We start from the raw sequence: 27,374 nt of genomic DNA, 5'->3' as shown, positions 1-27,374 counted from the left end.
CTGTCCATGCATCCCCAATAAATGAGATCACTATTGTTCATTCCCCTGCACTGTTCTGCCTCACACACATTTGCTTCTCTCCTTAATTAACTGTCCTGTCTGCATAGATATCTGATGCTTTTCTGTTCCTTGATGATGGCTCCAACCCTAATATGCAAGCAACTGCAAGCAACCAATTAGTAATTTGCACATTGTAATACATGATGTGTAAAATCTCGATATACTGCCATACTGTAGTATGACAGTATATGGTAGGATCAATTAGACAACCTAGGGTTAAAGTCCCATTGGAAGTCTGAAAAATAGAAAAAAAATTAAATAAAAACTAAAAATTAAAATCACCCCTTTTCCGTAGAACTGATAAATATAAATAAACAGTAAAAATCATAAACATGTTAGGTATCGTGTCCCAAAATGTCTGATCTATCAAAATATAATTAAGTTTTTTTTCCCGGTGTTTAAACCCGTAACAGAAAAGAGCACCCTAATTAAAAAATGCCATTTTCAAAAATACAACAAATTCAATTAAAATTATCAAGAGGCAAAGTCCTTAAAATGTTAGCATTGAAAACGCCATCAAGAGTCGACAAAAAACGACACTACACACAACTCTGTTCGCCGAAGTGTGAAAAAATATTGAAGATTGCAAAATGAAGAATTTTTTGTGCAGGAGGTTTCAATTTTTGTAAATGTATAAAAATATTACAAAACCTCTATAAATTTGCTATCCCTGTGATCTAATAAGAATGTTCTTAGTTACCCATGGCAACCAATTACAGCTCACCTTTTACTATTCATGAGCAATGGTTGAATGAAAGCTGAGCTGTAATTGGTTGCCATGGGCAACTAAGAACATTCTTACTTTTAGACAGCTTGATAAATCTGCCCCATACTGGGGGAAGTATCAATGTGTCAAATGATGGGCCGGTTCTAATTAGCGCACACTAGTCCTTGTGCTGTTCCAGATTTATCAATCTAATGATAATTCTTGCACAGAGTACGACTGTCAAGTTCATATTTTACTTGGTCTATTTTTGTGCCATAATGTGTGCACCACCTTAATTTTTTGATGCACAAATTAATTTTTTGACACAATTATTTGACGCCATACTACATCCCCTTTTTGGAGGCCACACCCCCTAAATGTATGCAACAGATAAGACTTATATGCCATAAAAATGTGACGTAAAGCTAAAAATCTATCCTTTTTTTACTGTTCTGTGATGGATTTGTCACAATTGCATCTGTTGTATGCTAAAAACAAGATTTAAATAAAGCCTTAAAAAGAGGTGTCACGATAAACCCTTTAACGACCAGGCCCTTTGTTTTCACATTTACATTTTTCACTCCCCACTCTCAAAAATCCATAACTTTTTGAATTTTTCCATGGAAAAATCTGTGTGAGGGCTTGTTTTCTGCGTAACACTTCATAGTGAGGGTATTTAATATTCCTCGCTGTGTACTGGGAAGCAGGAAATAAATTCCAAATGCAGTGAAATTGGTGAAAAAATGCAGTTGTGCCTTTTTCTTTCGGGCTTGTATTTTACGTGGTGCTAGGTTTCCTTTAAGGGTGAGATATGTATCCACCAGCAGAAAACAAAATGTGAATGTAGCTTTAAAGGAAACCTTTCACCAGGTTTTACTTCACTAAACTACTAGTCCCCTCAGGTAGAGAATGAAATGTCCTTTCTAGAATTCCTGCTTTTATGTGAAATCTCACACATTTACCTATAAAAAAAATCTCCCTCAAAGTAAGGCAAATGCGCCTCTTCTCACCTAATTTTCACATGAGATGAGTCAAGTTTAGTGGTTGCAGGGGTAGTGTCACTCCATAATACTGTTGAGCACCTAGAAACATGCTTGTTGAGTCATATTAAAGATAAGGATCTGTCAGATCAAACCGGCTTATGGCTTTGTGAGTTACAGAACCGGAGATACAGGCAGATAAATACTTACTGTAGTTCAAATGAAAGCGCCAGCTAAAGATCCAGTTCCCTTCTATTTTTTTAACTGCTTGTATGTTCAGCGAATCAAAATCTGTGTGGGATCTGGAATAGGAGATTCTTATCTTTAATATGACACATTAAAGGGGTTGGCCACTGTCAGTAAATAATTGATTTTATGTACTTTCTGTATCACTTCCTCATAGAAAACTTTCAGTGGATATAATGGGGCAGATTTACTTACCCGGTCCAGTCGCGATCCCAAAGTGCGTTGTCCAACGAGGATTCGGGTCCAGCGCGATTCACTAATGCGCCACAATTCGCGTGAGTCAAAAACTTTTCGTTACACAAACAATTTAAATTATTTGCTGTAAATGGACAACCCTTTAAGCTTGTTTCTTGGTACTTTAGAACCAAAGATAAAGGGGAGAAATCACCCAGTTTTCTGGTGTAGAAGCAGAAAAATAGTTACACGACGATGCCACCTTCATGACATGTTGGCAAGGTCAGGGGCTTAGAGGGGCAAGGCCACCAGAGGAGTGAGCCCCCTAATCCCAGGATTCTGAAGTGACACTATGACACTACTCATGCAACCACTAAACTTGATTCATCTCGTGTGAAAATGACATGAGAAGAGTCACACTGGGGTAGCATTTTACCTGAAGGGATTAGTAGTTTAGTGGGGTAAAACCTGGTGACATGTTCCCTTTGAAGTAATAGGAAAGGTAAATCCACATTAAGACTGCAGTACAAGTAGCTGTAATAAGGTTAGGAGGAGATGTCTATAGCCACAGCACCTGGAGTTATGTTTTTAAAGGCCATACCGACCAGTATGGGGGGGGGGGGAGTGGGGTCATAGGTCACTTTGCATACCTAGAATCCTGAATGGAAAGCACCATTAGAGGATGTGTTATGATAACTACCATCCCATCACCCAGCTTCCCCAGACTTTACAGCACAACACAGGTTACTTATACTACAGAAGCTCAATGGTGCTGAAGTGATGGAATTTTCTAATCTAAGTGGAGAATTGAAGGTTGAATAAGGAAACCCTAAGCCAGGGGGGTCTGGTGGGTGATGCCAGGCCACCAGTCTGTGTGTCACAGGGATTGCTGTGACACCAGGAGAAAGTGCAGAGGGGGTGTGTGGCTGCAGCAGCTCCCGGAGCCTCCCCCTCCCCGCCCCGCCGCCGCCAGACTCCAGCCGCCGCTCATGTGAAGCCTTCCCAGAGCCTGGCATGGGCTCCGGCTCCCGCTAGTCCGCAGCACCTGCAGGAGCCGCCGCTATGTTCTGCACCAAGCTCAAAGAGCTGAAGCTGTCGGGAGAATGTCCCTTCTCCAGGCTGACACAGAGCCAGGGCTCAGAGGAGGGTGATGAGGAGGCGCCCCCCGCCACCGCCGCCGCAGGACCCATCTGCACCGACACCACGGTCCGCCAGCGGATACTGAGCGAGGAGCCGCCGCAGCGCAAGAGCAGCCGCACCAGGGTCTACCTGCACACACTAGCGGAAAGCATCCGTAAGCTCATCTTCCCGGAGGTAAGTCACACAGCGCCGCAACTTTGAGAAATGACTCGCAGCCTCTCTGTCCCGCAGTATACACAAGATGTCATCACACTTCTGTCAGGTGTCACAAAATGTACCCAACAGCTTCATATTGTAATATGAGGGGGGGATAACATGGCACTTCCCGGGCACCACCAGGGTCATGGAGTAAGTGCTACACACATCTTATCCCATGGATCCCAGCAACAATATTATGTGCCAGTATATTTCTAAGCATATGACACCAAGTATCAATCTGGTTAAAAAGTCTCAGCACCTATGTCTAATGTATACCCGACCTATACATAATCATAATAACAATTACAATATCTGTCATCAAGTGACCTGTTCTTCAGCAAAGAATTACATAACAGACAGTTTTCTAGAATGTCCAAAGAAGAATTGATACATTTACAAGACTTAGTCAGTATAAGAGTGTATGATGTACATATAGCTCTGGTACATGTAGTCAGAAAACATTATGTGTATGATGTAGTTGTGGTATTCATGCATGTTCTCATAGTCAGTAAACATGATGAGTATAGTATTGCATGACATAGATAAAGTAATGGTACATGCAGTGTATTGGACTGTAGGTATAGTAGTAGTACATGTAGACCTAGTTAGTAAACCTGATGTGTATGGGAGTGTATGATGTAGATATATCTCTGGTACATGTAGTCGTAAACATGATGTGTAAGGGAGTGTATGATTTAGGTGTAGTATTCATACTTGTTCTCATATTCAGTAAACATGATGCTTATAGTATTGTATGACGTAGATAAAGTATTGGTACTTGCAGTGCGTGGGAGTGTATGATGTAGGTATAGTAGTAGTACATGTAGACCTACCGTAATTAGTAAACATGATGTGTATGGGAGTGTATGATGTAAATACATGCACTTAGCAAACATGATGTGTAAGGGAGTGTATGATGTAAATACATGCACTTAGTAAACATGATGTGTAAGGGAGTGTATGATGTAAATACATGCACTTAGTAAACATGATGTGTAAGGGAGTGTATGATGTAGATACATGTAGTTAGTAAACATGATGTGTATGATGTAGGTATAGTATTCATACATGTACTCATAGTCAGTAAACGTGATGAGTATAGGAGTGTATTATGTATATATAGCATTGGTACATGTAGTCAGTAAACTTGCAGTGTACAAGATTGTAATATGTAAATACATTATTGATACATGAAGACCGGGTCAGTATTCATGAGGTCGGTAGGAGTGTATAATGTAGACATGGAAGTGGTACATGTAGATCTAGTAACTATAGTATTGTATAGTATTGTTACATGTAGTGAGTAAAGTAGCGGTGTATACTACATGTGGTGTATAGAAGTGTATGATGTAGGCATAGTAGTAGTACATGTAGACCTAGTTAGTAAACATGCGGTGTATGGGAATGTATGATGCTACATGTAGTCAGTAAACATGAGGTGTATGTTGTGGATATAGTATTGGTACGAGTAGTCAGGAAACATAAGGAGTATAGTATTGTATGAAGTAGATAAAGTAATGGCACATGTAGTCAGTAAGCATACAGTGTATTAGAGTGTATGATGTAGGTATAGTAGTAGTACATGTAAACCTAGTTAGTAAACATGATGTGTATGGGAGTGTATGGTGTACATATAGCTCTGGTACATGTATTAAGTAAACATGAAGTGTATTGGAGTGTATGATGTAGATATATCATTGGTACATGTATTCGGTAAACATGCAGTGTATGGAACTGTATGATGTAGGTATAGTAGTGGTACATGTAGACCTAGTTAGTAAACATGCTGTGTATAGGAGTGTATGATGAAGTTATAGTATTGGTATATGTAGTCAGTATACATGATGTGTATGGGAGTGTATGATGTAGATATAGCTCAGGTACGTGTAGTCAGTATACATGATGTGTATGGGAGTGTATGATGTAGATATAGCACTGGTACATGTAGTCAGTATACATGATGTGTATGGGAGTGTATGATGTAGATATAGCTCTGGTACGTGTAGTCGGTAAACATGATGTGTATGGGAGTGTATGATGTAGATATAGCACTGGTACATGGAGTCAGTAAACATGATGTGTATGGGAGTGTATGATGTAGATATAGCTCTGGTACGTGTAGTCAGTATACATGTGTATGGGAGTGTATGATGTAGATATAGCTCTGGTACGTGTAGTCAGTATAGATGATGTGTATGGGAGTGTATGATGTAGATATAGCTCTGGTACGTGTAGTCAGTATACATGATGTGTATGGGAGTGTATGATGTAGATATAGCTCTGGTACATGTAGTCAGTATAGATGATGTGTATGGGAGTGTATGATGTAGATATAGCTCTGGTACGTGTAGCCGGTAAACATGATGTGTATGGGAGTGTATGATGTAGATATAGCTCTGGTACGTGTAGCCGGTAAACATGATGTGTATGGGAGTGTATGATGTAGATATAGCTCTGGTACGTGTAGTCAGTAAACATGATGTGTATGGGAGTGTATGATGTAGATATAGCTCTGGTACGTGTAGTCAGTAAACATGATGTGTATGGGAATGTATGATGTAGATATAGCACTGGTACATGTAGTCAGTATAGATGATGTGTATGGGAGTGTATGATGTAGATATAGCTCTGGTACGTGTAGTCAGTATAGATGATGTGTATGGGAGTGTATGATGTAGATATAGCTCTGGTACGTGTAGTCAGTATAGATGATGTGTATGGGAGTGTATGATGTAGATATAGCTCTGGTGCGTGTAGTCAGTAAACATGATGTGTATGGGAGTGTATGATGTAGATATAGCTCTGGTACGTGTAGTCAGTAAACATGATGTGTATGGGAGTGTATGATGTAGATATAGCACTAGTATCATTTATCAGCTCCGCAGGCAGCTTGTGATGTGGGAGCTGTGTATCATTGCACTTGTCTTCTGTGGTCATAGATCTAACAGAGGTCTTGTGGCTGTGAATGTCTGTGTATTGTAGATACGCTGTGTATGACAATTGATCTTTTCTAGCTTCGTCCTATGTAGGTGGTAATGGAAGTGACTCTGTCTTGAGTTTGGGTTTTATTCTATTTATTTAGATTTCACGGTTACTTTATATTGCAAACACTGGGGTTTGTTTCATTGTTTAGTGCAGGTTTACATAGATAGAAATGGCAGGATTGATGCAACAAGTGACGCACTGCTATTGGCATACTTGCTTTTGACGTCACTTTGCAGTGCTGCAGTACTGTCATTTGCATTTTTGTGGTGTGACAGCAGCTCGTGTGTGGTACAGAAACTCAGCGTATTAATTTCTATTATCCATTTCTAATGCAGTGTTTATTGGTATTGTCTGCTGGGTGCAGTTTTTTTTACGTTGTTTACATGTTTATTATTGTGTCAATGGCTCTGCTATACTTCTTCTGTCACACTATGGTAGATTTGGAGTTCATACATGTACATATTCAGGTGTTATTGTTGCTTCCACTCTGTGTAGCCATATACCTATTTGCAGAGTCACACCCAGGAGGGTAGATTAGCAGCTTCTAATAAGAAATATTAATGAGATCAATGATAAACAGCTTTTCAAGTGGCGAGTTATGAGACGACATAGTGTCCTTATGGTACAGATTGATGCTATAATATATGTGAAAGCAAACACCTTCCCTATTCCTGCAGAATGAAGAGCATTTTTCCTAAGGGGAAGTCTTTTTCCATCACATTGTTCAAAACTGTATTCAGCAATAGTTTTGTCACAGTAAATCTAGCTCTAAGAAGGGCCCCCATTGTATATTATAAATTCTTCCTCATATTCCTGGATATCCAGACTGTCTATTTAAAGGAATACACCAAAAATAGTATTCAACGTTAAACCTGATTGATTGTCACATAATATTACAGCATATGGTAAAACATTACCCTTCTTGTAAAATTCAGATATGTGTGTTCACTTAGATTATCGGAATATGTGTACTTATAAAGTGGTAAACATCACATTTGGAGCAAGAAGTAAACTTTTTAAACAATAACAAATAACAAAACGACAGTATAAACTAGTGATTTTCAACCTTTTTTGAGCCGCGGCACACTTTTTATACTTAGAAAATCCTGGGGCACACCACCAACCAAAATAGCACAAAATGACACTAAAACAGTCATATTATACTTATAGTTAATAATATAGATTCTAAATTTATTTTACTCACTCAGTGAGTGAGTATGAAACCTCTTCCTCAACAGTTCTCAGTTTCTCCCTGTTTTTAGTATATGGTGCTGATTATTATGTGGCTCATATACTGCAAAATAAAGGGGTACAATGAGAAGTACTATGGCCATGAGGCCAGAGTACAAGTGCCAGCTCATATACTCAGCATATGAGCTGGTACTTGTAGTACTCCAGCCTCATGACTATAGTATTTCTCATTTTACATCACTGCACATTGCCGGGAAACAAAACACAGGGGGCACCGTAGTTTGGGGAACTTTCCCCCGCGGCACACCCGACAATGTGTCGTGGCACACTAGTGTGCCACGGCACACTGGTTGAAAATCACTGGTATAAACTGTCAAGGGTAGCTGAAAAATTTGTAAGTCATTTACAAACATGGGACAAGATAGAACACTAAAGGGTTGTGGGGTTTAGGGAGCAGTGGGGGAGGGCAGGGAGATGTACGTGGCGGGGGGTGGACAAAGAGGATGTTTCCTGCCCCGTACCTACACTTGTGATTCATGTAGGTCGCCGCCTGAGGTCAGCCAATCACGTAGGGCAGGGGTATGCCGGTGATCAATCCAAACAGACCATATGTTATTGAATTGCTCGTATCTGCCCTCATCACTTGCCTTTAAAGGAAACCTACCACTTGAAGTGGCAGGTTTCAGATGGAAATACCGGGCACCAGCTCAGGGTGAGCTGGTGCCGGAGCTTATTTTTGTTAGTGTTTTAAACCGCGGTATCACGGTTTAAAACACTTTTTAAACTTTATAGCCAGCGCAGGGAGGTACGCGCTCGGCGCTTACCATGCGCACGGCTCTCCTTCACTTCCTATGTAGCCGCGCGCACGATAGCGCGCATGGTAAGTGCCGAGCGAGTACCTCCCTGCGCCAGCTATAAAGTTTAAAAAGTGTTTTTTAAACCGTGATACCGCGGTTTAAAACACTAACAAAAATAAGCTCCGGCACCAGCTCACCCTGAGCTGGTGCTCGGTATTTCCATCTCGGTATACTCCACGCCCCAGTAGCCGCATAAGTAAATTAACATATTAGGGTAATAAAAGTTTACAAAACAGTGCGGGGACGTGAGGATTAGCCCTTAAAAGGTCTATCCTCACGTCCCATTGATTCACCTACCACCCGATCTACCTTTATAGGTAGATTTGTGGTGGTAGGTTTCCTTTAAGATATAGAAGGCTAAATTTACATCACATAGGATAGAAACATCAGTACACAGCATCTGCTCTTGCTGCTCTTAAATTGGATATAAAGACAACCTGTTACCAGGAATGTCGTTTTTAGCTGGTGACAGGTTCCAATAGCCCATGCTATGCTTATTTCAAAAATTCCTTTGTCAGCATTCTGAATCATGTCAGTAATTTATATAAGTTTAAGTACACATTATTTGGTTCCTTGCCAGCAGTGTGTGGTGAGTCCCAGGGGAAGGGCAGCTGCAGGCTGTGTGTGCCTGTGTCAGTCACCTCTCTTCCACACTCATGCAGCTCCCCCCGCTCCTTTCTGTCATGTGCATTGAGCAGAGAGGGGAGGGGGATGAGGTGGAGGAGAGGAAGAATGAATCAGGAGACACAAGCTGCAACTGCCCCTTCCTTGGGACTCATCACATGTTGCTGGCAGGGGGCCAGATAATGTAAAATAAACTGTTATACAATATTGAAATGATTCATAATGCTGGCAAAAGCATTTTTAAAATAAGCAAAGCACAGGCTATTGGAACCTGTCACCATTTAAAAATGACATTGCATAAATGGCACACTTATTGATATTTGAGGCATTCTCAAAGCATATATAAGCGCATATGCATGATACTTTAATAGTATTTTATGCTTCACTACAAAAAAAATGTTGTGCTTTTATAAGCCACTGCCCCTGCATAGCTGGTAACCTGACAAAGATGGATGTAAAGTCATGTGAGAAACTATAATGGCAGCTGAACTGCTGTCAACCAACTTTTCCAACAGAAATGACAAATTCATGATTTTTTAAAAACCGTATTACAGAAGATAACTCAAGGGCTCTGCAAATACTGTTTATTATGTTAGGATCCACTTTCAGCTTTCAAGATAATTTATTTTACCTTTGAATTTCAGATGTTCTTATTAGAATATCTGAACTAATGCCACTATAAAACAAGGCATTGGTAATACTTTCCTTCTAGTATACATCCCTTTAAGTAACTTATATTCTCTTAAAGGGAACCTATTAGTTAAACTAACCTACACTAACTAAACATATTTTTGGAAATTGCTGTTTATCAACAGTACAACTATCCCTATATTGTTCTTCTCCATGTCTGTAAGTCTCAATAGTCCATTTGTAAAGTTGACTCACAATCTATGCATATCCATGTTCTTCCAGCTCAGCTGCCCCTCCAACTTCCTGATTGACAAGGGGTCTGCCCAGCATACCCCCCACCTCAGGAATGAGAGACACATGCTGGCTGTGTCTGACTTGCTGAAGAGACAACAGCATGCTCACACACAGCCAAGGTTTCTCTCATTTCTGAGGGTGGGGGTATTGAGGTAGCTGAGCCGAATCTTGGCTAAAGAGTGAGCACAAATCTTGTCAGGAAGCTGGAGGCATGGCTAAGCAGGAAGAACATGAATATGATGGACTCATCGTAAAGGAAAGACCATAGTCGGACTCGCAGAGAGTCATTTGCATAGATGGTGAGTCAACGTTACAAATGGACTGTGGAATTTTACAGGAGGAACAATATAGGGATAGATAGATGTACATCTGTATAATAGCAGTTTTCAAAGATTTTAAGTTAGTAGGGTTAGTTTAACTGACAAGTTCCCTCGAAGTCCATACAGCCACCTATCTTTTCTAACTTAGATGATGAATATTCCTTTCAAATGTTCTCACATCAATAGCATGAGCAAATGCTAAGACGTTTCGTTGTGTCCCTCCTGTGTGAGGTGACCCAATATTTACATTTTTGTTTACATCCTAGAGACCAGTAACCCCTACAGTGTACTCATTAATACTACTGGGGGATAGCCCTACTTTTTGGTTCACTATACTTGGACTCTGAGGAGTCTTCGAGAAGATAATACGGGTAAGGGCATACAACTTTTAGGGCACATTATGGTGACTCCAGCCAGGGTTAGTATTGGTACTCCCTTTGTAAGTACAAGAATTAATCCTTATGACTGTTAGTGTGAGTCTCTGGAGAATACTAAACAAATCTGGACTCTTGACCATTGCGCTATATATCTCCTTGTTTCCCATTGGGCACCGGAAGACCACTCCGTACTGTGAATGGCGCAATTCAATGATAAGACCATTGCTGAAATGATTATGGAGTGACACTGTTCTCATATTTCTTCGTAAGACACATGGTTTAGTGTGTTTTTGCACTTTGGTCATTTCTTGATGGTGATACTGAGCTCTTTTACAACATTGCCAATATAATACATAGAATGTGCTATGAGAGTAATAGAAGGTCACAAATTCACTAAACACTAAAGAACTCATCAGAGGCCACATGTCTTAATATAAATACCACATGTATAAATATCACTAAGATACATACGCCCCCGTTATCTTCCTCAGCAAATTTTAACGTTTTTTGTTTTTTCTTCAGTTAAAGGAAATCTACCACCAAAATCCATCATGATAAACCAGGGACACTTACTCATAGATCCAGGCACTGTGACTGTGGTTTTCTTTTATTTGTTATTTGTGGTCTTCTTCCTTCTAAAATCAATTTTATAATTATGCTAATTTGCCAGAAGGGCTTTGAGTGTTGTTACCAGAACCCCTCAGTTCTGCAGATTCACAGGCTGTTACAATGAGAAGCACATGTCTTGTCCTAGTCATGTTCTCTCCCTCCTCCCTATTCCTGTGTAATCTAGCAAGAAGTGTGGGGGAGGGGAAATCTGTTTGTAACAGCTTATAACGCTACCCACCAGCCTACTAAAACACCCACCAGAGCCCATCAGGCAATATCATTTAAAGATATTGATATAGACAAGACAGTGGTCCTATTGGTAACTGCCAGCATTTTATAGATCCTTATACACGTAGGGCTGCCAGTCAAATAGAATCCCCCCTCCTAAATTACATCAGAGATAAAGTACCAAGCATTTAATATAATCTGCAATTCTCCTCCTGCTCTTCAATGTACTATTACAGTGCATTTTCATGGTGACTGGCTTGCTAGTCATCTCTGGCGATCCTTGGAATAACACACCATGCTTTACATTATATTCTGTACTTTGCTGTCTTTTTTGTCCTTTTTGAAATGTAATCAGAGTGTTATATAGCAGACTTATACAGTGAGCAGACTGATGGATAGTTTCAAAATGAGTATTAGGCTATGCTATTTGCTACAGCAGATGGACATTTTGGCAGAATCTCATGGATCTCACCAGTCTGAGATTGGACATGACATGACAAACAAACAGAACCTAACTTCTAATTAATCTGGTGATTGAAGTGACTCAATGATTGACCACCTTTGATTGTCACCCCCTACCTAGTGCTGACCACTGGACTGAACGAGTGACGTGAATGACATAGTATCTTATGGCATAAGTATCTTATGCTTATCGGCTTTATCACTATTTTGAGCTTCTGACCCTAGTCACAAGCCTCTCACCCAGCCAAACCAGTTCCCTACGCTGTACTGAAGAGACCCACCAGGTCAAAACCGTGCTGTCTACAGTTGGGAATCTGTTCCTTTTGAGATATATATATTGGAAAAAAAAACAGATTCACTCCGGCACCAACGTGGCTCGTTTAAAATCTTGTTCAGTCTTTATTTTTCTCTGGATTAAAATGTAAAGGATGACAACCCAATGGCAACACCGGTCATTACAAAAGTGCGGGATCAAGCCTACGCGTTTCAGGTGCTACACGCACCCTTAGTCATAGCACCTGAAACGCGTAGGCTTGATCCCGCACTTTTGTAATGACCGGTGTTGCCATTGGGTTGTCATCCTTTACATTTTAATCGAGAGAAAAATAAAGACTGAACAAGATTTTAAACGAGCCACGTTGGTGCCGGAGTGAATCTGTTTTTTTTTCCTATGTGATACCACGTCAAGGTCCAGACGTACTCCAGGAGCACGACGTAGAGCCAAGGTGAGCCGCTATTTTTTCCAAAAACCTTTTTTCTTTGAGATATATATATACTGGTTTAACGCCGAAATAAAGCTTTTCTTGCCTTAAAATGCCCCCTTCACTCCAATTGATGGTCCTATGTCCATGGACATCATTGATCAGATCTCCTGAAGTCTGGTGAATGATGTCAATCAAATGGCAGGAGGTGTTCGGAGGCAGGGAGAGCTTTATTTCAGTGTTAATTTCTCCACCTCCCTGACTTTATTCAACTAACACCAAAGTTGATTTTCTGGATGATGCCATCAAGCTGGGTCATGAAAGAAACATGATCGAGAAGCTGTTCAACTGCTTAACAACATACCGGTAGTGGTATATTAGGTTGATTTCTGATGACAGGTTCCCTTTAATCCCACATCACTTTATTAGACTACTTGTAGGTCATGCTTGGTGTTAAGGGGGCTACCTTTCAGGATAATGAGGTATTGTTTTTCATTTCCCACCTTGGAAAAAATTGATTGCATAGTACTCAAATGGTTTCAATGAAAACCATAGCTGGTTCTGCAAAAAAAAATGATATGGCAGATAACTTTCTCCATCACAAATCTTTTTCTGCCATGGAGAATGTCTGCTCCACTATCCTGCTGTTTATTTGTGGATACAGCTGAACCAAATGTCTAGTTAGAGGAAGCTAGAAGTTCATGGGCCTCTATTTTCATTGCCCAAAGTTTAAGGCCCCTTCCAAACGCAAGTGCAGATCATGTCAGAGTCTGATCTGGGTGCGATCCGGGTTTGGTCAGTGAAAAACTGACATTTTGCATCAGAGTTCAATCAGTTTTCAGTCAGAGTTTGTTCATTTTCAATGCAATTTCAATGCGTTTTTCACACGTAGATAACGCGCATGATAAGGACTCAGGACTGAGTTTTATCTTTTCTTTGGCAATTGCAGAGTGCAATGCGTTTTTGATGCGTCTCCATAGACTTGTATGGTGCGTTTTTCATGCGCGTGACTTGCAAAAGTAGAGCATGCCGAGATTTAAACGCGTGTTAAAAAAACGCGTGTGTGGGGGAAAGAAATGCAAGTCTGAAAAAGCCCATGGGTCAGAGTGCAATGCAAGCTCTGCGTCAAAAGCACGCACAGAACACACGCATGAAAAATGCAAGTGTGGAAGGGGCCTAAGCATGCAGCTAGCATTCCCTCTAAGTACTAGTCTTGACTCCCAGCAACCATATGATTAGTGTTCCTTTAGAACAGTGGTTCTCAACCTTTCTAATGCTGTGACCCCACAATACAGTTCCTCATGCTGTGGTGACCCCAAACCATGCAACTCGCAGTAAAAACACAGTAAAATTGCGGCTCCGATGGCTTTAGGCGACCCCCAGTTTTGGTCGTTCGACCCCCACTGGGGTCCCGACCCACAGGTTGAGAACCACTGCTTTAGAACATCCTGTTTTCGCTTTGCATTTGCTAGATTCTCATTCACAATTGTGATCTATGTCATATCATTTCCCTCATTCTGTTTTCCTTTACAGTCTTCATTATCATGTCCACTGACCCTGAACTTATGTAAAAAATGAGGACCACAGTAAATTTTCTTCACAAATGCATTGAAGTTGTTTAGGCTATATGTTTTTTAAGTCAAATTTGCTTTTATAAAATTTTAAATGTTGCTGAAGGCAACCCGTTACTAGCATGGTGTACCTAATAACATGAGTGTGCTGGACCCTACTGATCTGGCATTGATGGCTTAGGTCATCAATTTCACAAACTTGAAAATATCACATTTTGGAAAACTTCTTTAATAGGTGAGCATCAACCATATCTTAAAGGGGAGGTGGAAATTGTGCTCAAGGCACATGACAGGTAGTGTGGAGGGGTGAGGGAGATGCATGGGTGTGGAGGAGAGGTGACACAGGCTGCTGCAGCTTCCCCATCTTCCCCCCTCTGGGCTCGCCACACCCTGCTGGCAGGAAGCCAGGTAATGTGAATTAAACTTATAGAAACTACTGAAATGATTCAGAATGCTGACATTTTTAAAACTGCATAACATAGGCTCACCAGTTCAAAAATGACGGAATCCTATGACGGAATCCTTCACTTAAAGCACACCTCTTTAACCCCTACACACTCACTGATGGATATAGCACCGTTCACGGGTGTTAGCCCTTTGATTGCTTCCGGCAAAGACGCCAGTGGCATTTAAAAGATAGCATCTTTTTTGAGATCGTCGCTCCCCGATTACATAATGAGAAAACCGGTTGTCATGACAGCCTTGGGTCTTCGTCAGGCCCGAGGCTGCTTGGTTTCTGAAGATTCGCTACAAAGAAGGGGCTAAATGTAATGAATCCTATGTTAAAACGCCATATACTGCAATACAGTAGTACTGCAGTATATGGTAAGAACAGGCAGACCATCTAGTGTTAAAGTACCCTAGAGGGTCTAAAAAATAGTAAAAAATTAAAGTTAAAATTTTTTTAAACATAATAAAATATTACAAATTCAAATCACCTCCTTTCCCTGGAATTTTTTTCCAGCTTCCCTGTACACGACATAGAATAATTACTAACGTCACTGAGAATGTTACGCAGAAAATAAGCCCTCACACAGTTCTGTACACAAATGAAAAAGTTATAGATTTTTGAAGGTGTGAAGCAAAAAATGAGCAAAAAGGGTTTCATCCATTTGATTTGATGCATTATGAAGCAAACATACATTGAGAATGCTACACTGATGCAGGATCATATATTTGTTAATCCCTGTGCTGAGTGGTTTTGTTGATAAAACAATTATAAAATTATGAAAAGGCTCTGTTGCTTCTTTGTCTGGGGTCAGCACTTCTCCTAGCACATTAGTTATTCACTGCTTCACAGGATGTTGTAATCCCTGGTTTATGGCTGAAGGCAAAATAATCAATTGCTGCAGCATCCCCCAGCTGCTGTGTATGAGTGATCCAGCTCTGGTTTATTAGTCTTGTCTTGACTAATCTCCATGTGTAATGAAAATCTCCATGTGTAATGTGTTTATGTAGGCAACCAGCCTCACCCCACTTTTCCAAGGTCCTGAATGTTATAATAGTTTTTTAGCAAAACCACTCAGCTCAGGGATTAACCAAAATATGATCCTGCATCAGTGTAGCTACAGCAGTCTCAAGGTATGTTTGCTTCATAATGCATCAAATCAAATGGTAGGTTTAAAGGGTTAATGAACAACTTTTTCATTTAAAATTATTTGAAGAATGGATAAAGATGTGAATTGCAATTTTACATTTTTGTGTATTTTCGTAATACGTTTCTAAAAATGAGCATGTATATTTTATGTTCACTACAATAGTAGCAATGAAAAATATAAATCACCCTACAAAAAAACTTTGGTAGAAAAATAAAATTAGTAAGACATATCTATGCACATTTTATAATGGTTAACCAACTATATGTCCTAAAATGCACAGCTTTTCCTTTATATTTCTTTGTATTATATTGTACTATTTTTCCTTGTCTGGAGGGAGGTGAGGGTTAAATATTTTCTTAGGAAAATCTATAAAATTGTCTGTTTAGCCAAGTCATTCCTTCTTCAAAATAATAATTATCGAGCTCCTGTTTGCTTCACTTCTGATGTTAAACAGTGAAGTCACTAGACAGTAAATTATGCAGTTTGGTAATTACATTGCCTCCCTTGTTAAGTAGGTAATGATGTTATCATTTGCATACATCATCCTCTTGAACAACATACTTGACTGCAGAAGCTAAGTAGAATAATTGTAATGCAGTATTTACCATTGTCATATGTTATTATATTCATTATAAAATGTGAAGATTGTGCCCATACCCACATCTGATTGACAATTTAAGAGCTTCTCTCCCAGATTTTATTATTATGTCCTGGACGCCATGACAGAAATGCAAAGGTCCCTCATTATACCAATGGGTGGTGACTGCAATTCGTATCGTTGCAGTCACATAAGTTTGCACCAAATTTGCCAATTTTCAACACCCACTCCACTTTTTACAGATGATTTACACCAGATGTGTCAAATAAATCCAGATATGATAGAAAGATTTACAATGTGCAGCTTTTCAAAACATTTAAAATTTAGGAACAAAATGAATCTTGTCCCCCAGTGGCGCTGGAAGAACTGTTTTCTAGGTTTTTCAACTTTTTGGTCAATAAGTTGCAAAACTACTCTGGACATAAAAAGGGTTTCCCAAGTTTAGAAGTGCACAGGATAAGGGATAACAAGGTCATCGTAGTCCAACTTCTGGGACCCCCACCAATCATGTGAACAGGATCCCCATGATCTGTAGAACCGAGATCTTGTTCTAACTAATTACAGGAGTGGCCACATGCTAGTCCTGTGAGCACCAGAGTTGGCCAAGCACAATGCTAGACTCTCCCATAGAATAGAATGGAGTGGCAGAGCGTCCATTGGTGCAAAACGGATCCCTGTTCTCTAGATCACAAGGGCTCCATTCTTGGATGGTGGGGTTCTCGATAATTCTCAATAATTACCTTGTTATCCCTATCCGCTGGCTATATACTATGGGGGCAAGGGGCTGAATAGCTATATGCTGGGTGTAGGCTGTCACCAATGCATTTTCCACCCTAGTATTATACTTGTGTCAATAGTTTTTTCCGTGGTAAAATTAGGTACCTTGGCTTATACTCGGGTCGGCTTATACTCAAGTATATACGGAAATATTTAATTAAAGGGGTTATCCGGGTTTAATTTTTTTTTTATGGCCGGGGTGGGGAGGGATAATTAAACATAATAAACATGTACTTACCTCCTCCGGTGCTGCCGATGTCCCGCGCCGCGGCCCGTCTTCTCCGTGCGCCGGTTTCATTACACCGGCGCACAGGGAGCTTCCGGCCGGCCGGAAGCTCCCATGCGCACCATCTCTCAGAGCTTACAACGCTGAGAGATAGGGACGCATGGGAGGAGCCGTCCACATCGTGGACCGGAAGCTCCCTGTGCGCGGCTTCCGTGCCCCTGTTTGTTTACAGGGGCACGGATCGAAGTGACCGCGGCGCGGGACATCAGCGCCGCCGGAGGAGGTAAGTCCATGTTTATTATGTTTAATTATCCCTCCCCACCCCGGCCATAAAAAAAAAATTAAACCCGGATAACCCCTTTAACATTTTTGGTACTTCTTTCAGCTAAATACTGAAGTATATAAAAATAATGATGTTCTGTATGCTTATCTATACCCTATACATATGTGTTTGATGGTTGGTGGCTGCAAATAACAAATATTGAAACTTTTTCTATTGGTCATTTATTTGTACTGTTTGACTTGTTTCTGCAGTTTGAAAGACTAAATCTTGCCCTTCAGAGAACAATTGCAAAACACAAGGCAATTTACGGCCCCAACAGGTAAGTTACATTATTATTATGTTATTTTTCTACATCAATCTTGTATCAGCAATACATTGAATAAAGGTTGTGGGGAGAAGCGTCTTTTAGACTTGTACTGTGCGCTTTCTGTTTTGCAGTGTTTTTGTTGTAGAAAACCAGGATAAAAATAGACCTGTATAAGTCCTTTTAATTCTCCCACAATGACCTGTCTTTCAAACGCATCGGAGCTAAAACTAATCATATTAAACAAGGGGCAGCATGTTGAGTGCTCACAATATTGTGCAGCTGCTTCACCCATTTGCTATACTCCATAAGCACTAATGTCGGTCTAATGAAATGAATACAAATGTAAATGAAGAATTGTTTTGTATGCATGGCTCTAGGTGTTGGAACAGTTTCAGAGTTCAATGTTAACTTGTGGTATGCGAAACGCTGGTTTGTCTTTTACTTGTCCTTTGTGTGATAAGTATGTTTGTTATGTTTGAGTTAATTCACAGGTACATGTTATCATTTCCCCTTCTATTAAGTAATTTGAATAAAAAAGTTTAAATGAACATAGACATCTTCCTGCAGCTTCACACCCATGTCCATCTCAATCAAGCATGATAAACTAGGGACACTTACATATCCAGGCACTGTGACTGTGGTAATCTTCTTATATTTGCTGTCTATGGCCCCCTTCTTGTTACCAGAGCTCCTCCTTGTTGCTGTATCACACCCCCCTCCCACTGTGTGGTGAAAATTCCTCTGCAATCAAGAGATTACAGCAGGCGAACAGACAACCTAGGGTTAAAGAACCCTAGGGGGTCTGAAAAATAGTAAAAAAAAAAAAAATTATAAGAAAAGTTAAAAAAATGTAATTAAAAAAACCCCAAAAATTCAAATCACCCCCTTTCCCTGGAACTGATATCAACATAAATAAACAGTAAAAATCATAAACGTGTTATGTATTGCCGTGTCCCAAAATGTCCAACCTATCAAAATATAATAACGTTTTTCCCAGTGTTTAACTCTGTAATGGAATATAGCGCTTTTTTCTTTTTATTCATCATTTTCATTGCATTCAGAATTTTTTTTCCCGCTTCCCAGTACATGGCATACAATATTAAATACAGCCACTATGAAGTGCACTATGAAGCCAGAGCACAGAGGGGCTTTGTTAACACCCCCCATAGCACTTTAGGTTAATTAGCATAATTTTAAACATTCATTTTAAGATAGGACGCCATGGATAACATGTATAAGATTACCACAGAATCAATGAGTGTCCCTGCTAATAAACCCCTTACCACTTTTGGACGTTCCTGTACGTCCTGTTGCGGAGTGGAGCATGCTCACGTGCTGAGCCTTTTCATACTCAGCGGGTGTTTGCTGCACAATGGAGTAAACATCCCACTGCTAACACATCATTAATCCTTTGATTGCCACAGGCAAAGCTGGGCACTGCCATCTTGGCTCAGATCGCCTCTCCCTGTGACGTCATCGGGGAGCAATCCGTTTGCATGACAGCCTCGGGTCACACAAAGACCCGAGGCCGTCATGTTTTAGGCTATCTATTACAATATGCGATTTTCACATTGTAATAGATGATGTGCAAAATCCCCATAAACTGCCATACTACAGTTACGTACTACATACTACATCAATATATGGTAGTATCAAACAGACAACCTAGGTATAAAGAACCCTAGGGGGTCTGAAAAATAGTAAAAAAAAAAAAAATTATATAAGAAAAGTTAAAAAAATTTAATAAAAAAACCCCCAAAAATTCAAATCACCCCCCTTTCCCTGGAACTGATATTAACATAAATAAACAGTAAAAATCATAAACATGTTATGTATTGCCGTGTCCCAAAATGTCCGACCTATCAAAATATAATAACGTTTTTCCCAGTGTTTAACTCTGTAATGGAATATAGCGCTTTTTTCTTTTTATTCATCATTTTCATTGCATTCAGAATTTTTTTTTCCCGCTTCCCAGTACATGGCATACAATATTAAATACAGCCACTATGAAGTGCAATTTGTTACACAGAAAACAAGCCCTCATACAGCTCTCTACATGGAAAAATAAAAAAGTTATAGATTTTTGAAGTTGGGAAGTGAAAAATGAAAGCACAAAAACAAAAAGGGCCTGGTCGTTCCGGGGTTAATTTTGATATTAGATTTACTTTAAAGAACATTACCAAGAGCTAGATACATAAGTGTCAGTTTCTTGAAGAATTGAATAGTAAATGTCAAATATAAATGCAATCATGGTTTATTATAAATGTAAAAAATATTAAATCAATGTCCCTTTATTAAATTTAGAAAATCTACTAGAAAGAAATGTCAAGTTCCCCTAGTGTATTATTTCATCAAATGTCCAGCTGAAAACTTAATGCCAAGGTTTTAAATTTTTACATGAATTATATAGAAAACCTCTCCAGTAAAACACTGTATGTACAGTACCCGAAATATCAAGTGTTCACTGTTTCTTCTGGATTATTATATTAATATAATTGAGCTTGATGAAGATCAGAATTGCCTGATTCCAACACACATTTTGGTCTTCTAGTGATATTTTAGGATAAGTTGCTCTTCTCACCACTTCACATAACATTACATGATATCTCCGTGATAACACTTCTGCAGTTACTTTAGGCTCTTTTTTCACCAATGCTACATCCTACTATACTTTGTAGTCTTGCATATACAACACTTAGAAATGTTGATAAAAAGCTATTGAAATTATTTACCTGCCATTGTAGATTTATTTGCCAAACTTACAAACTTTCAGATGTAAACAAGAACAGTGTAAATTGCTTAACACGGCTTATATAACAAGTGTTTCCTTCAATTTAACAAAAAAATACCAATGAGATATTGACCCAAACAAAAAATGGTTACAAATGTCATTGAGAAGTGAGCTATGCTGTGAAATCTACCATCAAAATCCAGCATGATAACCAAGGAACACTTGCCCATAGCTCCAGGAACTGTGACTGTGGTAATCTTTTTATATTTATTATCCATAAGCTCTTTTCCTCTAAAATCAACCTTTAAAAATATGCTAATGAGCCAGAAAGGCTCTGGGGGTGTAACCAGAGCCCCTCCATGCTGCAGCTTCAGAAGCTGTTACACTGTCTCACCCACCCCTCTGCTCCCTCAGCACTTCCTCTCCCTCTGCCTGCTGTAATCTCATGGCAGCAATGGAAATTTAGCACACAAGGGGAGGGGGAAGTGCTCTTTGCACATTGTAACAGCCTTTGAAGCAGCAGCAAGGATGTGCTCTGCTCATGCCCCACAGAGCCCTTCAGACTAATTAGCATAATTGTAAAAGTTTCTTTTATAAGGAATGATGTCATGGATTACAAATATAAGGATATTACCACAGTCACTATGCTTGGATCTATCAGTAAGTCTCCCATGCCTGTATTTAGGCAGCATCTGTAACAGACTGTGAGTAACAGACAGTTACAGATGTAGTTAAAAATCCCCATATATTGCAGTATATGGTGGGATAGATCGACAACCCTAGGGTTCAAGTACTCTAGGGGGTCTAACAATACAGTAAAAAAAATTAAGAAAAAGTTTAAAAAAATATAAAAATGACAAAAACCTTTCCCTAGAAGTGATATATAAATAAATAAGTACAATCATAAGTATTGCCGCGTCTCAACAAACAAAATAAAAAAAATGGTTACTACCTGTGGTGAACCGCATAACAGAAAATAGCTCATAAATGTCAGAAGCGCCACTTTTTCACCATTTTGTATCATATAAAGTGATCGAAAAATCATACAGTCCCCAAAATGGTGCCAATGAAAAGGTCATCTCGGCCAGCAAAAAATTGCAGAATTTTTGCACAAAAGGAAATTATTTTAAATCTATGAAAACATAATAAAACCTGTATAATTTTGGTAATTACAGAGCCCACAAGAAAATGTGTTTTTTCGCCAATTTCAACACATTTTAAATTTTTTTCCAGTTTTCCAGTGCACAGCATGGAATATTAAATACCGTCACTAGAAAACAAAATTTGTTGCGTAAAAAACAAGTCCTCGTACCGCTCTGTACACAGAAAAATAAAAAAGTTATGGATATTTGAGGTGAGGAGCAAAAAATCGAAACCAAATATTGAAAAAAAACTGCGGTGTTAAGGGGTTGAAATTGTCTTTGTGTGATTCAATTTTTCTTAAAATCGGACGAAGTAGGGCGAAGTTCTGAGGGAGCAGTGGGGAGGGTGAATCAGTCTAATAGTCTGTGAAGCTGCATCACAAAGGGGCTCTGGTAACACGCCCAGGAGCTTTTTAGGTTCATTAGAATAATTTAAATAGTTGATTTTAGAAGGAAGGAGGCCATGGATAATAAATATAAGAAGATCACCACAGTCACGACGGTGCCTGGATCTATGAGTAACTGTCCCTGGTTTATCATGTTTGATTTTGATGGTAGATTTCCTTTAAGCTCCTTCATTTGTTTTAATTTATTAAACATTCACACCTGAATGTTTAATGTGATATTGTTATGATAAATGTCACCAGAAATATATAAGTGGCTCATCCGCGGGGTGGTAGCAAGTCAGGCAATATTCATATCTCATCATTTGGACCAATTATAAAATACATTTTAATTTGGAGTTCCTTGCCTTAGTTTTCAAATATACGGTAACATGAAAGTTTGGGGATAGTATAGTAGTTACTGTTATTGCTATATTTCCTGCAGTGAGGCATATCTGGAAGCCTCATCTGCTGCATTGAGCATTCTCATGACATTTCCAGTCATCTGACAAGCGAATGCTGGATCCTGGTGATTAAGATTTTGTGGTGTGAGAAATGGCTCTTAACATAATGAAAAAAAATCATTGTGAATTCTGGCTGGAAGTTACTGCCAAGGAAATTCTATAATATGTTCTAAAATAGCTGGGGCTACATGGTGACTGACAGTTGCAATAAAAATGTCTTCACTTTATCCTTCTATGAGAAACATATTGCAAGTCTCCTTGCAGCAAGCGCTAATGTTTAACACAGTAGAAACTTCTGTAATCCTCTCAAGGTCCTTTGTGATTTTTTTTCCCCCTTAGGTAATTAAAGTTGAATCGTAACATTATTTTCACTTTTTTCCTTTGCATTTGAAAATTTTTCTCAAATTATTAAGTTATGGATTACCGTATTATTTTGCAGCCTATGTGATCCCCATTGACCTTGATAATAACGATACAACAATCCAGAAAAACAATGACACAGAAATCTAATTGTATACTGTATGGCCATGATTATACAACACTTAAACGTTAAAAAAGGAAAACAGATGCGAAAAGTGACCAAAAAATTTACAAAATATCAACATTTATTCAACATATATGCAAAATACATTGAATTGAATAAAAACTGTTTAAAAAGTACAATATTAAGTTGTACTTTCAACCCTATGACTGGGACTTATAGTACCCAAGCCCCAGAACAAACTCAAGCCTACCCAAAAAGTGCATTACATGTGAACTATCACTATCACAATGGTAGACAACGGCAAAAAGTAAGGTGAAATGACAAGATGGAAATACTTGCAGTAAAGAAACGTAACAGTTTTATTCAGTGCTGGGTCCAGTTTAGGCGAGGAGGAGAGGGAAGCCCGGCTCGGCCACAGCCGCTGACAGCGCGGCCGACCGGCAATGTGAATAAGCCAGGTTACGGGCGCAGCCGCTGTTAGTGCCTTGCGGCCGCACCGCCGTCTGCCGTACAATGTGACCGCTGGCGGGGCGTGCTGGGTGTCTGTCGGCACCTAATGAATAACGCCGACTGCCAGTGCGCCAGATACACGATCCGACATAAATTAAAAAAAAAAAACGGCTAGCGAGAAAGGGGCTGGGGGGAGGATTATGGGGGCACATTTGCTTTGTGGGTTTTCCGCAGTGACAGGTCCTCTTTAAGAACAAACCTTGGGAACCTAAATTGTACGTAACCTGGGGACTGCCTGTACCTGCTATAACAGAACTCTGTCCTAAATATTAGCTTAAACTGGTCACATAAGCAGTGGTTTAAATGCAGCTAGAAAATACATTAAAACATTACAAGGAGTAAAGTAACTTTCCTAAAATGGCACAAGAGTCTGACCTGTGTAAGTTTTAGAAGGATAACACAAAATACAATTTTAAAGTCTTTACAGAAGGGTTGAATGCACAATACATATGAACAATTCCCAACTAAATATTAATTAATGTTACTTGTGAAATAACACAGCAGAACAGTTTGACACATCCATGGTTATATTTGTCATCTGTTCATTGTATTGAATGCAATTACATCTCATTGTTTTCTCTGCAGATCTACTTGTGTCACTTTCAAGCTGCCGGCTTTACCAGTGTGTACAAAATTTGGTGAGAAAGATGATTTTGAAAAAATTGTTATAGACCAGTCAAATGCTGCAGGTAATATATTCTTTACTATATTCCGTACTAACATATAACTATAACCTGTAGACAATTAGAGCCATTACTAGAGAAGTGACCTGGGACTTGACTTGTTTTAGATCAGTGATGGCGAACCTATGACACGCGTGTCAGCACTGACACGCCTAGCCATTTTAGTGACATATGGCCCCTGTACGCTTGGCAGTTATTTGCTGTAGTGCGCAGGCTGAGTGGTCTGGAACGCCAGACCGCTCAGCAGGACACGTGAGCGTGTCAGCGCTGGAGAGACCTGAAGTTGGGGCTCAGTGGTCAATCAGGCGCGGAATGCTTCCTGTGCTGACTAATTATTGAACGCTAGAGGACAGCAAGATAGTGTGACAGAAGTTCATGGGGAGACGCTTTTGGATATTTTTCCCCACTGACTTGTGAGGCGTTGAGGCTGAAGTTTTCCTATCGGGGAAGAAGGTGCATTTCATCGCCGACCTGCCGGCTGGTAGTGACACGCTGCCGTGCTGTCCTCTGGAGCGGGCTCAGGCAGCGGAGAAGACGAGGTGTCTGAAGTAAGTGCTGCCTCTGCGCTGTGCCGCTTCTTCTCAGCCTGTACTGTTCTGTCCTATTTTGGGAGCCCCAGTATAACCTCTTCTTCTGGGATCTGGCTTACTCGCAGTACTTAGGCCCAAATTTGATACTATAGGTAGCCGGCAGAGGCTTGTCTGTCTGGTGGCCTGTCCAGCTACTGGGAAAGTGAAACCATCACCTGAAAGGACTATTAAACACTTTTGTCATAGTCTTTACCTCACTTACTGTAAAAAGTCCTTGAACCGACCTCTACTGCCAAGTTAAATTTTGTGTTTCTTTAAGGGATTGTCCAGTAGGCTAAGACATTTTTGGAAAGGTGACACACCACCCGAGTTATGCTTTTTTTTTTTTGGCGAATTTTGACACACCAAGCTCAAAAGGTTGCCCATCACTGTTTTAAATGAACAATCACTTTGATTTGCACTAGCAGAATCACCCGGCTTAGTACGGGTCTACATCGCTGGCTGATTTACAACTCTGCTACTGATATGAAGCCAACATATCCAGTAAAAAAAATATTTTGGTGCCTGGGTGTACCACAAAATTTCATCAACTAAGGCAACAGCCATTTCCCCCAGGAGTCTTTTGTAAGGTACTAAGCAATTTTTGCTGATGACTGTAAGTCACCCTACAACAAGTTCTCTGTGAGTAGTAGACTGGAAAAATGGTTTATAAGGTAAAGTGTTAAATATGAACCATGGTGACTCTGGTTATATGAGCTACATACTCAAAAATGCATGGGCAGAGACATGCCCTGAAACATGGCCAATAAAGAAAAATGGCTGGAGCTCCTATGGAAACCAAGACAATGGGCATTTGAGTTAGACTAAGAATGAAGGACTTGTTTGCTTTTTCTGACTTGCTTAGGTAACGTGACTTAGAAATTCTGTTATGTATATGCTAGTTCTATCATGTTTGCTTTTGTGATCTTAAACCCGAAGTAAACTCTCAAAACTGCGTGATTTATATACCCATACCATTCCATTGTGTACAGTTACGGAGACCTTAATAAAGGATCAATTATAGGGTTACATGATGATTTTCTAAAGGGGTTGTCTTTTTTCATATATCCAATTGGGGATTAGTTCAGACACTATATAATACTGCATCTTGTAAGTAGTTTGGCAGCAGTTCATCCATGGGTTTGGAAGTTTGGGTTGATCATCAAGTCAACTTTCTTACAAAGTATATAGTATAGTCTTATTAATGATAACATTTTCTCACTCTAGGTATTCCTGTAGAAGATGTTAAAGCATCTATAGGTGAAGAGCTCTTTAAAATATGTTATGAAGAAGATGAACATGTTCTGCAAGTAGTTGGAGGGACGTTAAAAGACTTTTTGAACAGTTTTAGCACCCACTTAAAGCAATGTGGACAGTCCCGACCACAGGAAGATAGTGGTGGTCTTCAAGAGGGGTCACTTTTGTGCCTTGAAAAGGATCCAGATTTCCTAAATGTATATTATTTTTTCCCTAATAACATTACCATACTAATTCTACCTGGAATTATTAAGGCTGCAGCCAACACTCTGTATGAAACTGAAGTGGAGGTCAAGTTGGTCCCACAACGTGTCAATGATGGAAATGACTTTATCAAGGAACCTTATATATTATATTCTGTGCAGGTCAAAAATACAAAACCTTCTTTGTCTCCTTGCAAACCGCAATCATATGTTGTTATTCCAGCCACCATTTTTTGCAAGACTTTTCCCTTTCATTTCATGTTTGATACAGACATGAATATGTTACAGGTTGGTGATGGAGTTAAGAGACTACTCAACAGGAAGGAAATTCCTGGTAAATCTAACTTTGAAGAATATTTTGAAATCCTTTCTCCAAAAATAAGCAGTACATTCAGTGGGATAATGACCATGCTGAATATGCAGTTCACTATCAGAGTTAAACGGTGGGACAACACAATTGAGAATTCATCAAAGGTGAGATACATAATAGCATCCCTTTTATGTTATTCCTATAATGTTGGTCCAACAACTGTTTACACATTTTTTCTTAACATTATTAAAAAGGCAATTTTGCATGTCAGGAGAAATTGACTTATTGAACCACTGACAGTGTCTTGTGTAGCAGCTAAGTACCTTCTGGATGTTTCATGGCCCAGTTTGGTAGAATCATACAAATGAAGTTGTCGATCTAAATGTAAATTACCAATGTGATTTGGTTGTATAAAATCTTGTAGGTGGAGAGTTCAGAACTGAAGTCAAGCTCTCTTAAATCAAGCTCTCTCAACCATCAATTAGCCAATTTTACG

The 27,374-nt window shown here is 39.6% G+C and overlaps 1 protein-coding gene across 1 annotated transcript in view; it reads left to right on the top strand.

Annotated features, from left to right (window-relative positions):
* Positions 1-3,101: 3,101 nt before the first annotated feature.
* GUCY1A1 (guanylate cyclase 1 soluble subunit alpha 1) overlaps positions 3,102-27,374 on the top strand; it is a 50,268-nt gene continuing 25,995 nt past the window's right edge. Inside the window, exons 1-4 of the mRNA XM_072120815.1 lie at positions 3,102-3,480; positions 18,087-18,154; positions 24,442-24,545; positions 26,336-27,042. Coding sequence (XP_071976916.1) covers positions 3,229-3,480; positions 18,087-18,154; positions 24,442-24,545; positions 26,336-27,042 — 1,131 coding nt within the window. The 5' untranslated portion in view covers positions 3,102-3,228. The remainder of the gene's footprint in view (positions 3,481-18,086; positions 18,155-24,441; positions 24,546-26,335; positions 27,043-27,374) is intronic.

The sequence above is a fragment of the Engystomops pustulosus genome, chromosome 1 (genome assembly GCF_040894005.1).
Source record: "Engystomops pustulosus chromosome 1, aEngPut4.maternal, whole genome shotgun sequence".
NCBI classification, from domain to species: domain Eukaryota; kingdom Metazoa; phylum Chordata; class Amphibia; order Anura; family Leptodactylidae; genus Engystomops; species Engystomops pustulosus.
The sequence above is the reverse complement of the archived record's forward strand: the minus strand, read 5'-3'. Positions and strand labels throughout refer to the sequence as shown.